A 17,493-nucleotide genomic window follows, 5' to 3' on the forward strand; every position below is an offset into this window, starting at 1 on the left:
AGCCTGATCCTCACTTTACTTCAAAGATAAGAATGGGCTGACACATGCTGTGCCCTGTGCTGGGGTCACAACCTTGTAAGTTACTCACCAGTACCAGTCATTTTCCAGTGTGAGGTGTGTACATTTGACCAAAGCTCTATTGACCTGCTCGCTCATTTTCTTCATGTCGGTCATCACTTCCTCGTGCTGCATCGTGAGCATCTCGGACTCAAAGTTGTTCCTGTGGTAGGGCATGGTCCAAGGATGAAATAACATTATGAATGAAGGATTCAAGAATTACATGAATTCAGACTGAATCCTGAACTACCCCAGCCTAGGACATGCCAAGCCCTTGCTTCTTGGTACTGGGTCCATTTGGTATTTATTAAGTTTATTATTATGAACACGGAGACAGCAGTCCAAGCAAACAAAAGGAGGGAGCTGATTTGCTTGAGCTCCCTGAGGGGGTTTGAAGGAATAGACTAGCTTGCCATGAACATTTGAGGACCCTGTGCCACGATCCAGGCTCCAACTTAAGCCCATGAAGACTATTGTCCTGTTCTTAGGTAACAATTCTCAATCATAGAATCTATTGCTACATGAAAACCCAAAGGAACATGAACAGTATTTACAGGGAAAAGAATTTATAACACGCACCAGGAGATTCCCATGTGCGTCCACCTGAGCAGATGTGAAATGTTCTACTGCTCACAGTGAGGCTCTCACCCTCATCATCATCATGCCATGGAAATTGACACAGGATAATTCTCAGGCCAAATCAGTACATAGAATACCCAGATCTTAAGTGATACACACAAACACACTCACACATGCATACACACACACACACAAACTCACACAAAACACTCTCTCTCTCTCTCTCTCTCTCTCTCTCTCTCTCTCTCTCAAATACAATTAGAATGCCAATTAAATATAAGGATGTGGCATTATCTCCAAATACAATGAATAAAATCAGAGAAAACCAATGATACCCTGTTGTCAGTCCAGTCACACACTGTGAGGCACCAAGTGGGATTGGGCCCCTCCAGTTCTTCACAGGACCTATTGAACCCAAAGCACCTCCACGTCAATTACAACAATGATTGGTCATAATCAGAGCACCTAGAAATTCCCACAAGCCAACACCTGTCCAGGCTACTTAAATCACACAATGAGAGCTCACACACTACTACCCTCACTCCCAGACTGTGATTCAATCAGGCCACAGGCTATGATTTACGTTTGTAGGAATTAAAATAGCCTGTGCCACCATCCCATTCCCATCTGAACTTCACATTCTGATACAATCAGGAAAGTGCTTTTGACCATGAGGACACCCTGGAGTTGTAGCCTACTGCGATGTGAGGACATGTGGATTTAACAGAACTTGCATTGTGACTACCTGTCATTTAAATTCTTTCCCGGGTAATCCGCCAGGATTCTCCTGAGTTCATCTCTCTCCTTCTGCATCTTGTGGAGAGCAATTTTGAGGTTCTCCAGACGCTTCATTCTCTCCTCCTCAACAGGTGTTGTGGAGGGTTGGGATGATGCCTTCTGATCAAACTCTGTAGGTAGATAAACACCAGTGAACAGGCATATATGTGGACACAGTGTCAAGAAAAACTATGCTTACTCTAAACAGAAGTCTGAGGATGAACAGTTCTACAGATACAGTGAATCCCTGACAGAGCAAGAAAGCTATCTTTAAGCTGAACTCAGCTAGTTCCCTGTTCCCACCATCAGAGCCATATGATGACATATGCCATCATAGATATAGACCACACCTCCTAAAGCCATTCCTCTGGCGCTGAAATTCTAAAGCTGGCCTAAACAAGAAGAATTGGAGGACCTTCTCAGCTAATGTCTGATGTGAGGCAGGTAAGTCCTTGAGTCCAAGCTGCTTAACATCTTGAATCCCTAGTCTGTGTGTTCAAGGACAAAGTGACTGAGACCTTGATATATGACCAGGAGAGTATCCCTCTTGGCATCGATTACCCACGTAATCTACAGGACACTGCTGAGAATGAAGTGCTTCAACAGCCGATCCTGAGAGAGACACTTTGTTATTCTTACAGAGGCTCATCCTGGTATTCTTTGACACTGCCCATGATGTTAAAGAGATCCAAGGAAAGCCCCTTGACATATAACAGTTCTTGGTTTTCTGTCAAACTAATGATCAGAAATTGTGTCTGGGTCAGCCATTAGGAAGACTGGGGCTCTAAATCATACGTCCTACTCCTGGAAGGACCAGCTCAAGCCAACCTCCTCCAGGAATCCCCCTTGCCCTGCCCAGTACTCACTTGACCTCCTCCAGGACCTTTCCATTCGTCTTCTTCTCCAACGTGATGGAGGGCTGGCCTCCCTCTGCCTTGGTCTGGTCTCTGCATGGATATGATTGTCCCTCCGAAAGAGACTGAGGATCCTGGAGAACATGCCTCCTCGGGAACCCATTAGAAACTGAAGGGAAATCGCTCAGGCAGTTGGTGTCACCACAACACTGCTGACATCACAGAACATTCTAGTGTCTCCTGGATACAAGAGAATTTCCAGGGAAGACACTACCGGTGATGTCACTGGGAAATGCCATAGCTTACTTGCTAACTACCTCTACCAGACTGGCCAGTTTCTGCAGTGGCTTTTCCAGAGACTCACTTTTGAGCCAGGAACACCCATTCGCACACTCTCCTTCCAGAGCTTCAGAGTTCTCACTCCTTCATTACAACTCAGTTGCTGAGGAGAGGGAGAGTTGTATCCGGGCTTGAAATGGAGAGAACATCTTTGTTAACAGTCAAAGATCTAAAGACCGTGGATGATGGATATTCTTCTCCCTGAAATGTATAAACCCAGGGTCCATGCATGTGACATATAATCCAATTCCCACAATTTTTACTGTTCCCTAGAGTCCAATATTTTTTTTTCCTACACCTTTAAATGTATGCAAGTTGGAGTACGTTGTTTCATGGATTGTGCCTTGAGAGGGGTCATGGTTTCAATATATTCACCCATGTTTTTTCCTGAAATCTTGGCCTTACCATCCCATTTTATGCAATGGAAACTCCCTTTTCCTGGCAAAAAAGCTTCTCAGGTATAGGTCAAACATCAAATTGTAATCTTTCTGTACATTCTGAAAATTTAAAATCCCCAAAAGTGAGGGAACTGAGACCCAAGTGAGAGCCATGGAGGGGCAGAACGCAAAGTGCTGCTGGCCAAGGAAGAGCAGGAGGAAGCAGAGAAGCTGTAGGACATCATGGTGCACACCTGGGCAACCTGCTGTCTTCACTCAGAGGACCTACAGGGTGCTTAACCATCATTTATAACTCGGTATCTGGTGCCTCCTCTGGCCACCGAGGGAATTGCATTCAGAGGAACCACAGACAAAAGTCAGCCAAGAACAATTCACCAAAATAAATAAAAATGAATACATTTTTCTTTCGAAAAGTCTTACAAATGTATGGTCAAGTCAAACAAAACCCAAGGAAACACAAGAAATGAAATATTTCACAACAACCCAAGAGTGCAAGAAACAGCATAAAAGCAATCTCTTAAATCTATAATAATTCTATATGTATTTCTTGAAATAGCAGTTGCAGTAAGCAACCGGGCTGTAATGCTCTTATGAGTTCCATAGCCTCATCAACCCTTGTCACAATCTCCACCTGTTTGATTTTTTCTTAATTACAAATATGTGTGAGTTAGAATCCTGAGTCTGTCTGGGATCAGACTGTAAACTGTAGTCAATGTAACACTGGCAATCATTAGCCAAAATCTTTAAGTTTCCCTCCTAACACCTGAGCACAGCCATAACTTTGGAAAGCAAAACTCACCCTCCACCAAACTATCTATCCTCCAAAATCCAGTCTCTTCAAAACACCAAGTCCATTCCTCATGCTATAAAGTATGACGGCCAAGCCTGGCATATGAAGGAACGATAGTGCAGGCTCTAATACCGAACCAAAGAGACACTGCCCTAAATTCTTTTATAAGTCCTGTTTCCATGATAAGAGTTATAGTAAAGTATTACCCAACCTAGACCTGTTTCCCTGGGTTGCCTCATGCCACGTGTTGTCTAGAATGACTCCTTTTTTAAGCCAAATTTCTGTTACCAATGTTACAAATTTTTAACCATACCCAATAACTTAAAAGCCAGTAACCTATAGCCAAGACACGTAAAGCGTATTATACATTTAAAACCAAACAGAAAAAAAATGAAGTGACTACACATATCTTTACTATTTAGATCAAACACAATTTTTACTTTTTTAGCTGTCATTTTAAAAGAAGCACCTTGTTACGTGTTGAATCCAATAATCACAGTCACAGATTTCTCTAAGAGAAACAGACACCAGCTCCCTTACCATAGAAGTTTTGAAGCTGCTGGCACCTTTAAGACCAGCTAGTGTATTTAGTCTATTTAATCTATTTAGCCAGCCCCCTGGGGAGCTTCCCCAGTGGACAGACCTAGGCTCCTAGCTACATTCCTCCATTGAGGCCTGATCCAGTCAGGGACATGCATAATAGTTAACACCAGAGATAACCAGTTATCTAGGATGCACGGCTCCAAAGGTCAATTGAAACGGTTTTTATTTATTTGTTATTTCTTGAAAGGACTTAAAACTTAATCAAGGGGAGAATCAACCAGCATTTAAAGTTTTCACCATTTTTTCTTTTAAACATGAAACACAAAACATTCAAGCAACCAGAAGAAAAACCCAGACATAAACTGACACCCGTGGATAGCTTGGTGCACCAAGGACAGACAATAGACATAGAGGGAAGGAGCTAGATGGTGTCCCACCAAAGGGACCCAGATATCCTACCTAAAGGACCCAGAACCAGAAATGAGCACTTCTCCAATAGGAGCCAGCAAGGAGGCAGGATGTCCCTAGGAGAGCTCTTAAAAAGCTTAATCTCATTTTCCTTCTTTTGCCAAAGCATCTGTGGAGAGTCTGGGAGGACTGTTTTTCTCAAACCATTTTCTCTCTTGTCTGGGGTGTAAACTGTCTCTAATCAGGGTCCAAAGCCTAAAAGCATCAATGAGAATTGACTTTGCTTCTCTAGATTTTAGCATAACTCTAAAAGAACACATACACAAAAACATTTGACCATTATTACCTTGTCCCTTTTTACAAGGTTTACTCACCACTACCCCAAATCTTTATTTTTCTTTGCATGTGTTTTCAATTCCCACGGTGCTTCTGTATCCTGCTTACTGGGACCTTTCCTGGCCCATTTTCCCCAATGCGTCCCTCCTTCACTGGCTGGTTTCCTGGGACCATCTCGTCAGGTTGTCCTCTCTTTCCCGATCTTGGTGGGACCTCCATTTGATGATGCCTGTGTCATCCAGACACTGAGATTCGGGCATAGGACTATAAGAGTTAAGAAGGAACACACACTCGGGTCATTCGTGTTAAAAGAATGCTATCCGGGCTTTACTGAGATCTCCTTATATACCAGAGGCAAAAGCCGTGGAAAAACAATAAAGCAGGCGAAAATCCCCAACCAGGAAAATAGGAAAAGGGGAAAAATCTGCATCGTGGCAAGTTCTGGCCCAACACAGGGGCGTAAACAACTTCTTAACATCAATAAGCTGAAAGGCTCAGCAAGAGGACTGGGTGCCATGGAAGGTACTGGCCCCAAATTAGGGGCCTAGAGCAGCTGCCAAAGGTGTAAACAACTTCTTGCCATAGCAGGCTGAAAGGCACAGCGAGGGGGAAGGGAAACACTCCAAGGTATGGCCCAACAGGCTAATATAAAAATGTATTTGAAAAACTAAAACACTATATTTCAAGAAAAATAATTAAAATGTGCTACTTATCTAAGCATAACATTCATAATAGAAGAAACTTAAATGACTGAGAAATTCATAAGAAATATTCAACATCCTAGTACATCACACAAATGCAAATTAAAATTACTCTGAGATCACTTTTCATATTTGTCAATATGACTAAGGTTAATAACACGTGTGACAACTCAAGCTGACTGGGTTATGGAGCAAGGGGAACATTCATATTCTCCTGGTGGAAAGGCAAACTTCTACAGCAACTTCGGAGATCAGTATGATGGTTCTTCAGGAAGGTGAAAATTGTTGTTCCTTAAGATACAACTCTAGGTCTCATGTCCAGATGTTGATTCATCATAGAATACAGACCTTTGCTCAACCATGTTCAGTGAAGCTCGTTTGTAATACTTAGAATTTGGAAATATTTAAGTTGTCCCTTAACGGATGACTGCATAAAGAAAACGTGGTGCATTTACAGATTGCATTGCTGCTTAACAATTACAAAAGGCAAAAGGAAGCATGCAATAGGCAGGACAATGAATGGATCTAGTAAAAGTCATTCTGGATGCGGTAATCCAGGCTGAAAAAGACAAATGGGATACATATTCACTTAAATGTGGATGTTAGCTGTTGATTCTTCAATCTGTGTGACTGTATGATCAGTTTAGTGTGAGGGTCTAGGGACGTGGGCCAGACTGTCCTCATTTAGGGAAGTACAAGTTCACTCATGGGTTGCTGAGGGACACTGTCAGGGATAGGAATGTGAAATGTGAAGAGACAGGGCGAGGCAGCAATGGAGGGAACATAGAGAGGGACAGCTAAAATGAGGCACTGTATCGAAGCCTAAGAGAGTAGAAACCCTAATTGCTTTTTAAATTGTTTTATAAAGGTAACTAATGATTTATTATAGGTTCAAGGAGAAAAGTTAAAATGTTGCTTGGGTTCATCTATGTGAAATTTCAATAATAAGTAAGTCACAACAATTATGGATTTTGACTTTCAATGAACCTGCTACAGATAATAAATATCTAGTCCTTATGGAGACGTCTGTTACCATCTATTATACACTAGTCATTTTATTTGTTTACATTTCAAATGTCATCCCCATCATTGATCTCTCCACTTTGAACCCCCATACCCTCCCAGTCCTCTTTGTTTCTAAGAGGGCACTCCTCCATCTACCCACCCACTTCCACTTCACCCCTCTAGCATCCCCCTTCTCTGGGACATCAAGTTTCTACAGGGCCAGTTGTCTCCCTTCCCATAGATGTCAGATGAGCCAGTTGTTGCTACACATGCTCTACACTTTATGTATCAGGAGCCATGGCCAGGACCATGTATCCTCTTTAGTTGGTAGTTTAGTCCCGAGGAGCTCTGAACGGTCCAGTTAATTGATATTGTTGTTCTTCATATTGAGTTCCAAACCCTTCATCTCCTTCAGGCTTTCCCCTGACTCTTTCATTGTGGTCCCCAGGCTTAGTCCAGTGGGTGGCTGTGAATATCTGCATCTGTGACTTGAACTTGAGAGGGTAGAAGGAAGCCTCGGACTCCCAAGTAAGGTAATAGGATGTAATTCTGTATGTGCCCAGAAGATGGCGACATAGGATGGTATTCACACACACTTGTTTCTCAGTAACCTCTTAGTTCTGTTCAGCGTGTCAGGTAAGGTCCGCAATGTGCTCTGTGACTGAAGATCCTTCTGCTTGCTGGAACTCGATCCGCTGCGTGGAATACTCTCGATCGGCGATGGGCGTCTGGGTCGGTGGACGCAATCACTCCAGGAACTGAGAATGAATGGACTGAGTTGAGCAGACATTGAGGGGTTGGCATCTCCAGAACCTGCAGTTTAGCATCCATGGATCCAGGAGAGCACAGTGTGCAGGGCTGAAATCAGATTCTGTAATGGGGAGGAGGGAGAAACTAAGTTTTTGAAGTATTTGTTCTTTTTGAAAGCACAAAGTGGGAGATCAGTCAGTTTTCCTCTTTTTGCAACATCTTACTCTGACCTACAGGACATATCCTGGGGTATATTGCTTTCCAGATTCAATGGGCTTTTCAGAAATTCCAGTTTCCTGAAACAGCATGGCCCTACTTTGGTGTACTGACTGGTAGGAAGTGGAAAGGTCCTCTGAGGGGCAGATGAGGATCAGAATATGAAAGGCCAAAAGAAGACGAAAGACACAGTTATGAAAGGAATGCTGGTGGGTACAAGGCAACAACAAGCATATTTCTCAAAGCCCTGTTTTACTGTAGTACTGTGGGAAGCATAACCACAAGCTAACAGAAACAAATTGTTAAAATAAACAATGCATTCGTTCCCGTTCCCCAAACTTCTCCGTTTTTTTCCACCAAGGTAAATAGAAATTTAAACCTCAAGTACACCTTCTCTTATGGTTCCATACCTCAGCAGGCTGAAAAATCTGCCAACAGGCCTTGACCTACCTTGAGTATGCCCGCAGGCAGACCTTTTCTTTCTTTCTTTTCCTCTGTTTGAGAGCAGGAGCAAATGACTTTATACAGTGGGCGATTTCCATTATCAACAAACAGAAATTTTCCTAAGTCATTAAAGCTAGAAAGCCAGTCATTGATGGGCTGGTGCGGTAAGATCATTCTAACTAAACTATCCCATGGGGAAAAGTAAAAGAGATAGCCACACCTGTGTTTAGGAAACGAGATGTCCGAAGGTGATTTGAGTACGGGTGCTGAGTGGGAGAGAAGAGGTCATGAATCTAGCTGGAAAAGCCCACCCCACTTTTAGATGTGTTTTCTTTCTTTTCTTTCTTTCTTTTTTTTTTTTTTACTTTTCTTTTTTTTCGGAGCTGGGGACCGAACCCAGGGCCTTGCGCTTCCTAGGCAAGCGCTCTACCACTGAGCCAAATCCCCAGCCCCTAGATGTGTTTTCAAAAGGCATGCAATAGAAATTGAACTGCAATAAAAGTGTGTCAGCAAATGTGCTCTAATGATAGGTGATTAGGTTTTGGGGGCCATATTGACACAGAAACTGGATTAGTGGTAATATCTTGGGAAGTAGCTTGTGTTACAAGGAGAACTTCAGTTATCCCTTGCCTAGACCATCTACTGTCTTCTCTTCTCTTTTTCCTCTTTCACTCTTCTACCTGGGCTGATATAGCAAAAGGCACTTACCAGAGACAAGTCAAAGGAGAATTAAGGTGAAATCTTTAGCCTGTTTTCTTGGAGACACATTGGACTGGAAAGGCTGTGAGGGAACCAGGCGGGAGGAGACTGCAAAGGGCAGAAGGAAGCAGTGACTGCACTGGTCGTGTTTCCCATTCTGTCACAGAAGCATTTTAAGAAAGGAGGGTTCCATTGGCTCAGAGTCGGGAAGCACAGACTCCATCCTAGAAGGGGTGAGTGTAGCCGTGAGAGGTGCAGTTGGTAGAAGTGGACTGGCTGGCAGGATGTGAATGAGACTCTTTCCATGTGGGTGGAGCAGGGAGCAGAAATAGGGAAATTCTAGCTCTTAGCTTCCTCTCTGTGCCATTCAGTGCAGGCACCTGGCCTGAGAGTTATGGTGTTACCACCATTCAGAGTGAGCTTTACGTCGATTCTCTCCCCAAAACCCCTCAGAGCGACATTCAAAGGCCTGCTTCACTAACACACTAGGCAATTTTTACCTTCCTTAAGTTGTCAGTGACCAGCAGCAGAGCAAGGCAAGAAGGTTGCACGGCCATTTAGAGGGAGGAATCAAGGAGTGGTATCCGTGCAAGCCAGAAGAGACCTACAGGAAAGCTGGACATCAAAGAGCCACACACATTCTCTCATGGATTCTCATGGTTTTCCCAGGGTGAGATTCAGATGCATGTGGTAGTTACAGGCATTTCTGACTGAAGCCGGTTTTCCTATGTGACATTAGGAAACAGTTGTAATAAAAGAAAGTTTCAAACACCAACCTGTTCTGACTCTGATGGCCCCAAGTCTGATACTAGGCTGGAATTCTCTTCATAACTTTCGATACTTTTGAAAATAAAGGATAGATAGTATAATGTACTCTAATCCTAAAATACTGTGAAATATGTATTTCATAAATATGCATTACATGATATTCAGTTGAAATTGCTGGGAATTGTACTTTCTTCTATCTATAACTGCTCTGCTCTGGACAGAATTACTAAAGAATATGATGACTTGGGCTGTGTGTGTCTGTGTGTGTCTTTGTGTGTTCTGTGCGTGTGTTTATGTGTGTCTCTGTGTTTCTTTAGGTAGGTATGTGTATTTATGTGTTTATATATTTATGTGAAAATGGAGGCTCTGTCAACTTATGGTATTTTTCACAGTAGCTATTGTCCACCGTGCTTTATGAGATGAAGTGTTCGTTATGGCAGATGGAGTCAGAGAGACTACAGAAAGATCAAAGTATGGGGCTGGGGATTTAGCTCAGTGGAAGAGCGGTTGCCTGGCAACCGCAAAGCCCTGGGTTCGGTCCCCAGCTCCGGGGGTGGGGGGGGGGAGAAAAAGAAAGATCAAGGTATAGAGGAAGGGGCAGGGAAGATATCACAGCAGTTGAAATCACTTATTGTTCTTCCAGAGGATCTGGAATTGGTCCCTGGTAACCATACAAAGACTAACACCAACCTCGATAGGCAAAGCTGTCTCCCAGATTCTGCCCACACTTGACAACCTCGTGATGCATCCACCCATACAAAAGGAAAAACACAGATCTGTGTCTAGTGGCTAATAGTGACATGGTCTATCTAATCTGGAGGGGAGGAGGGTGGCAGCCAGCAGCAGCAGTGGCAGCGACAGGGGCATCCAGAACACTCCAGGCCACCACCGTCCCCACCACCACTTGTATGGGTGGCTTTAAAGAGTTGAGTAAAAACAAGCTGGTAACCAACCATGGTTGAAGGGGGATTTGATCCCTGTGAATGTATTTGCTCTCATGAACGCGCTATGAGAAAATTCATCAATCTGCTCCGGCAGTCCCAGTCCTATTGCACCAACACAGAATGCCTTCGGGAATTGCCAGGGCCCTCAGGCGACAGTGGCATCAGCATCACTGTGATCTTGATGGCCTGGATGGTGATCGCTGTGCTCCTCTTTCTACTGAGGCCTCCTAACCTGAGAGGCTTCAGCCTTCCTGGAAAGCCCTCCAGTCCTCACAGTGGACAGGTCCCGCCAGCCCCTCCTGTGGGCTAACATCCTGGTGTGGGAAAGAGCGATTGTTTGATGCCCTGCACGACCGAACGACTGAAGAGAACATGGCATTACCTGTCTCTCCTTTTCCGTCTGCAGTGTGGATGGTATTGTTTTCATGAGCTTCTAGAAGTTTCACTTGCCAACTGCCTTTGTTTCCTGTGTTGCCACAGTCCTTGTTTACAGTATACCCCAGTAAATGATTTCTTTGAAAAGTCGAGGGCTGTGTTGGTTGGCCTAAGCTTAAACATTCCACTCGTTCTCCCTGGAACCCTGACCATAGCGTCTGTGGTGGTTTCTGGCCCAACTGAAGGAAAATTAAGGTTTCTGCATTTAAGTATTTTAAGTGGTTTGGATAGATTTTAATTCTTTTCATAAGGTATATTCTGGTTGTCTGGTATGAGTGACAGAGCCATGCTGTAGTCACTTTACTGTGGCAGTTTACCTGTGGGTGGCAGTTTTCTGTAGTCCTTGACACTGATACTTTAGATCATTTTCCTTACAAAGTCCAGCTGGCTTATATGGCTAGAATAGGAAAATTGATTTGGTTGTTTACTGATTTTTTTTAATTACCATTACAAATTTCTGATGGTAATACTTTAAATAAACATGATTGATTAATATTTTTAAAAGAGGTAAAACACTCAGAGACCTAGAAAACCATGGATGGGTTCCTCTTTAGTCAACTGGAGCCACAAAAATGTCAGAATCACACAGCCAATCAGAATTCACCTGAAACCAGACACTACAGAAATGGTCTCATTTACATAGAAAGAAGTGGCTGATGGGAAAGGATAAGCAAAGTTGCTCAGCACGACCATGAAAGGACTCTTCACAACTGGGCATAGTGACTCCAAGTGCCAATTTCAGTGCTTGGGATAAAGAAGTAGGTAGATTCCTGTAGGATCAAGGCCACCCTGTTTCACCCAGCAAGTCCATGATGTTTAGTTCTGCCAGATTATACTGAGAGGTCCCGTTTTTTTCCTTTTTTTTTCATACTTTTTACTTGTGTGAGTATATTGTAGCTATCTTCAAACACACCAGAAGAGGGCGTCAGGTCCCATTGCAGATGGCTGTAGGTAGCCATGTGGTTGTTGAGATTTGAACTCAGGATCTCTGGGAGAGCAGTTGGTACTCTTAATCCCTGAACCATCTCTCCAACCCCTGACAGATCCTGTGACAACATACTGACTAAAACTCTTTATACATTCCTTCAAAGGGTTAATATTTCCAGGCTTGAGTGACAATGGTGCATTATAACTTAGATGAAGTATATCATAAGTGACACTGGTCTCAGATATTGAAGTGGTGAGTAAACGATCAGAAATAGAAAGACGCCGCAGGCCACTGGATATCTATGCAGGATAGCAATAGATGTAGTTGCACTTTTTACATAAAACACACAGAGCTTTCCAAACCTATTTACTTTTATTTTAGTTTGTTTAAGATTTATGACGTATACAGCATTCTGCCTGCATGCATGCTTACAGGCCAGAAGAGGGCGCCAGATCTCACTATAGATGGTTGTGAGCCACTGTGTGGTTACTGGGAATTGAACTCCAGACCTCTGGAACAGTAGCCAGTATTAACTGTGGAACCACCTCTCCGGCACCATTACGTCTATTCTAATCTGCCTGGTGTCTCCAGTAATTTTCTTATGAATGTTCTCTTGGCATGATAAAGTTTGGTCTTACCCTGTGCGCTCAGAAGGGACACACATCTGCAATGACATGTTTATTTGGGGTTTTGTATTTGTAATCCAAGATCTTTTTGTTTGTATTTAGCATGGAACTATCTATGTAAACAAGGATGTTCTACTCCCTGCCTCTGCCCTCCTGCTTGAACTCTTGAAGTAACAGTGGACCACCACCATGAAAGGCACTTTCTTCTTTGTGTCCTAAATCCACAAACAAGCAATTATGTTTGTTACTAGGGCATACTAGGGCATTATGAAATATGCTATCACCTTAGATGGTTCATGACATGGCGTATAGATTAACAACTTGTAGCTGGGTATTTCGAGGCATTGTTCCATTGGACTAGACAGAAGACTCTGGCATGAATTTTCTACACTTGATCTTAGCCAAAAGGCTGAGAAGCGATGAATTTTCTAATGGCGTTACGTGCCCTATCATTTTTCTGAAAGTCCTTTGGACTTATGCCAGAGTGAGGGATGTGCACGAATCTCAGTGGAAATTAAGTGTCCGTTTCCTTTAAGGCTGAGGTTGGGTTTCTTTTGAGAGTGGAGTGCTTGTGACTGGGATGATTCAGGAATCCTCCAGCCAAGGCAACTGTGGGAGAAGACATCCCTCAGGTGCACTGAATTCTCACTTCCACAAGGTGGCAGCCCATACCTAGCAATCCATATCCACATTTCTTCAGGACAAACACATAAGGGCCATTTGGCTAGAAGGGGTCAGAACAACACCACTCTTCTGTTCCCCTTTTATTGAGCAGTAAGTGGTGATCGCCCTTAGAGACAGCAGACTGCTGTGGTCAGAATGGAGGAAGGTGATAATTTAAGGCCTGTCACTGTAGGAATGAAAAGTTGACATTTTTATCTGCAGATAGTATAATAACATTTATGAAACATTTATGAAAATCCAAGGATATAATCATTAAGGAAAAATTTCAAGCTGCTTGCCCATTAATTATTATATATCAATTGTATAAAAAAATCAAAGAAAAGCTATTGCTAAGGAGTACTGATCAAAAAGACTGCATATTTTTATTTTTTCATTTTAATTTGGTTTCAAACAGTGTGTGTGTGTTCCTACATTTTAAACTGATGTGAACAAAGAGCAACTGTCCAGAGGGATAAAAAGAAATGATAGAAGAGGTGAGGAAAGGAAGGACAATGGTATTGAGAGGCAGAGATAGGCACAATATATGGTATATACATATATGAAAATTAGACACACACACACACACACACACACACACGTGCAATAGCAGCAAGGTACTCAGCAGGTAAAGAACTTGCTGCACTAGTGTGATTATCTGAGTTCAATACCTGGGACCCATGGTAGAAACATGAACTGAAAATTGTAGCATGTATGTGCACAGACACACACACATATCCACTGACAAAGAAAGCTTTGAAAATTATAAGCATTTGACTTTAGAGGCAGAAGGATCAGGAGTTGGAAATGAGGTCACCCCAACATTCACTCACCTCAGAAAACCCAAGAACCGAGATTGAGCTAAGCTAATGAGTCCGATTAAAGTGAGGCAAATGTAAGAAAAAAGAATTTTAATGTGCAAGTATGCATGGCATAAACCACAACAAATATTAGGTTAGAAATATCAAATTGCGGGCTGGAGAGATGGCTTAGTGGTTAAGAGCACTGACTGCTCTTCCAGAGGTCCTGAGTTCAAATCCCAGCAACTACATGGTGGCTCACAACCACCTGTAATGAGTTCTGATGCCCTTTCTGGTGTGTCTGCAGACAGCTACAGTGCACTTATAATAAATAAATGTTAAAAAAAATGGCTGGAGAGATGGCTCAGAGGTTAAGAGCACTGTCTGCTCTTCCAGAGGTCCTGAGTTCAATTCCCAGCAACCACATGGTGGCTTTCAACCATCTATAATCAGGTCTGGTGCCCTCTTCTGGCCTGCAGGTGCATACATGCAGGCAGAAAGCTGTATGATATATACATAATAAATAAATAAATAAATAAATAAATAAATAAATAAATAAATAAATAAATAAATAAATGTTAAAAAATATCAAATTGCTGGTCCTTTATATTAGTTGAAAGAAAGAAAGTAACAAAGAAGCAAAAAAGAGAGAGAAAAAAGAAACTAAACGACAAACTTATGAAGGGAGGTAGAAGCCATCAAAATGAGGGCAGGGAGTGAAAGAAAATGGGCGGGGTGCCATGCTTGAAGGAGGAAAAGACTCTCTGGTCTGATGAAGCTGACAAAGGTGGTGCCTGCAGGTCCTTCACAGGCGCTTTGACCCTGCCGGCTCAGCTTAGGCACAGTTGTTTGTCCTCTTGGATCCTGTGCGGATTCCAGGTAAGGCGGGCAGTGGGAGAGCCAGGTCTCCAGCTAACTGGCTAAGCTGCTGTGCTTCAGAGCACAGGGTGCCTTGTTGCAGCTTGAGCAGGAGCTCCTGAGTCTGCACAGCCGCTGCACAATGTTTCCACCACACTCCTGCTTTCCTCCCCTGTGAAATCCCCTCTGGAGTCATGTTTGCTGCTTGCTGTGTACTGAACTGCTGCCAAAGAAAAACAAGCTCGTTCCTGAAGAACTATTGCTGAACAGGTCCTCTTCCCCCATATCCTAATAACTTTTCTCTTCCATTACCTATGATGTGGGCTACTTATTAAAAGTAGTTTGCAAAAAACTTTGCCTCCATCCTGCTGTAGTAGAAATAAGAAAAAAGCAAGCAGGTCCTTTTGTAGAAAATACTTTATCAGAGGTCTTAAGCTCCTCAGGCTTCCTCAAAGAAGCTCGGAAGGCAATTTTAGGAAGTATCTAATAATATTGCATGTGATAAAAGAAGAGAGGCACTTGGGTCAACTAAAATCCAACTTTATTAGTCTGGTCTCTTAGTCTTCAGTGCATCTATCCAGGCTCTTCTGGCTTTTAGAGTCTCTAGCGAGAAGTGATGTGTAATTCTCATGGGAGGACTGACTGTGTATGTTACCAGTACTTTTACCCTTGCAGCTTTTATTACACTTTATTTGTTCTCCATGTTTCCTGTCTTAGGTAATATATGCCCAGGGGAATTTCTTCGCGACTCCAGTCTGTTTCATACTGTGTGCTCCTTTTACTTTGATAAGACTCTTGCTTAAGTTAAGGACATTTTCTTCTATGATTTCGGTTGAGAATGGTTTTTTTTTCTTGTTTTTGGTTTTTATTTTTGTTTTTTTTTTGTCTTATTTGCCTTTGACCCAAGTTTATTTTCATCCTTCCTTCAGACACACCAGAAGAGGGCATCAAATCTCTTTACAGATGGTTGTGAGCCACCATGTGGTTGCTGGGAATTGAACTCAGGACCTCCGGAAGAGTAGTCGGGTGCTCTTAACCGCTGAGCCATCTCTCCAGCCCATATTTTCATCCTTCCTATATACTTTATTGTCTTTATCATTTTATTATTATATTTGTTATTTAGCAGAAAAATCCTACTTCTTGCATGTTTTCTCCCAGGATTCTCTTCCTTCCTTCCTTCCTTCCTTCCTTCCTTCCTTCCTTCCTTCCTTCCTTCTTTCCTTCCTTCCTTCCTTTACTTTTCCTTTATTCCTTTCCCCCTCCACTCTTTTCCTCCCTTTGGATTTAAGATTTCCTCTATCTACGTATCCATTCCTTCTATCATCTCTTCAATGCCTGAGGTTCTCTATTCCATCTGTTGGAGTCTGTTATTAAGGTCTGCCTCTGAGAGACTATTTGAGTTCCTACATTTTACTCATCCACATCTCTCCCTTTATGTTTCCTTCATTCATTTCCTTCCACAGTTAGTGTTTTCACAGATTTCTTTATTTTTCTCTTTAAAGACCTCTATGATATGTGCAAATGCTGTTTTACAATCTTTTTTTATTCTTGTTCTTCAGTCATGTTGACATATTCAGGGCCTTCTGTGATAGTGTTGATGGTTCTAATAAAGATTTTAATGTCATGGCTGTTACTGGTTGTGTTTCTATGCTGGTCTGTAGGTATCTGGGCTTGGGAAGATTGTAATTCTAGGTGCTAGATCTGGTTTTGTGTGGTAGAAAGTATTTGATCTCAACCATGGATTTCTGCCCATACTTTGTCCATTTAGTTTCTGGATAAAAGGTGCACACAAGCTTTATGTTTATGATAATCCATAATCAGGACAGGAACTGAGCAGATAGCTATCCTCTGTACTATTATGCATATTTCTCCAAAAGTTCCATTGTGTAATTTGCCATGGTTTTGTCTGAGCTGCTTTTCACTCCAATTAGCCCACTCACAAGGTTAATTATTTACAGACTCTTACCTCATGGTGGCTTCTCCTCTATTTACGTTCTTCTTTCTACCCCTGTCTGTCATGGTCTCCCCCCACCCCCAAGCTGGAATCACCAGGGAACACCTGTCTTAATTCTGCACAGCTTTTGACTATAGGCATTTTTATTTACAATTCAGAAATAACTTGTTGGCAAGGCCACATAAGAGTATGCATTGGTGTTTTCTTTCTTTCGTTTGTTGTTGTTGCTATTTTTAATTTGTCTTTGTCTGTTTGGTTGGTTGGTTGGTTTTTTTTTTTTAAGATTTATTTATTTATTTATTTATTTTTATTTAGAGAATACTTTATTAGTTTTTGTAATCAAACCCACGTATATAAGACCTTACATATTTAATACAGTGTGTTACCCCTGTACAAATGGAAAAAACTTAAGTTCAACATTTCTAGACCAATATGGCTGTTAATTTCTGTACAGTGCCAACTCAACACAGTAAACGGGGATACTTTTTTCGAAAGTTGACAGCACAGGTAAAGTTTCAAAAAAATCAAATTATATATCTGTATATATATATTTATATTTATATAAAAAGACCAATAATAGCAGTGTGTTATGCATCAACAGCAGCAACAGCTTTTCCAGGTTCT

At 42.2% G+C, this 17,493-nt stretch overlaps 2 protein-coding genes and 1 pseudogene across 2 annotated transcripts in view; 1 reads left to right on the forward strand and 2 right to left on the reverse strand.

Moving 5' to 3' along the window:
* The window catches only part of LOC134481937 (disks large homolog 5-like), a 139,451-nt gene extending 131,793 nt beyond the window's left edge, over window positions 1-7,658 (reverse strand). The window contains exons 1-6 of the mRNA XM_087586915.1: window positions 7,399-7,658; window positions 5,120-5,345; window positions 2,632-2,709; window positions 2,280-2,507; window positions 1,382-1,544; window positions 89-220 (exon numbers count right to left, since the gene is read on the reverse strand). Of these exons, the coding sequence (XP_087443041.1) occupies window positions 89-220; window positions 1,382-1,544; window positions 2,280-2,430 (446 nt within the window). The 5' untranslated portion in view covers window positions 2,431-2,507; window positions 2,632-2,709; window positions 5,120-5,345; window positions 7,399-7,658. The remainder of the gene's footprint in view (window positions 1-88; window positions 221-1,381; window positions 1,545-2,279; window positions 2,508-2,631; window positions 2,710-5,119; window positions 5,346-7,398) is intronic.
* LOC148000679 (disks large homolog 5-like) overlaps window positions 1-17,493 on the reverse strand; it is a 58,580-nt gene that overhangs the window by 19,384 nt on the left and 21,703 nt on the right. The window lies entirely within an intron of this gene.
* Window positions 10,619-10,918, forward strand: LOC134482248 (small integral membrane protein 14-like; annotated as a pseudogene).

This window comes from Rattus norvegicus, chromosome 15 (assembly GCF_021556685.1).
Source record: "Rattus norvegicus strain SHRSP/BbbUtx chromosome 15, alternate assembly SHRSP_T2T, whole genome shotgun sequence".
Lineage (NCBI taxonomy): Eukaryota > Metazoa > Chordata > Mammalia > Rodentia > Muridae > Rattus > Rattus norvegicus.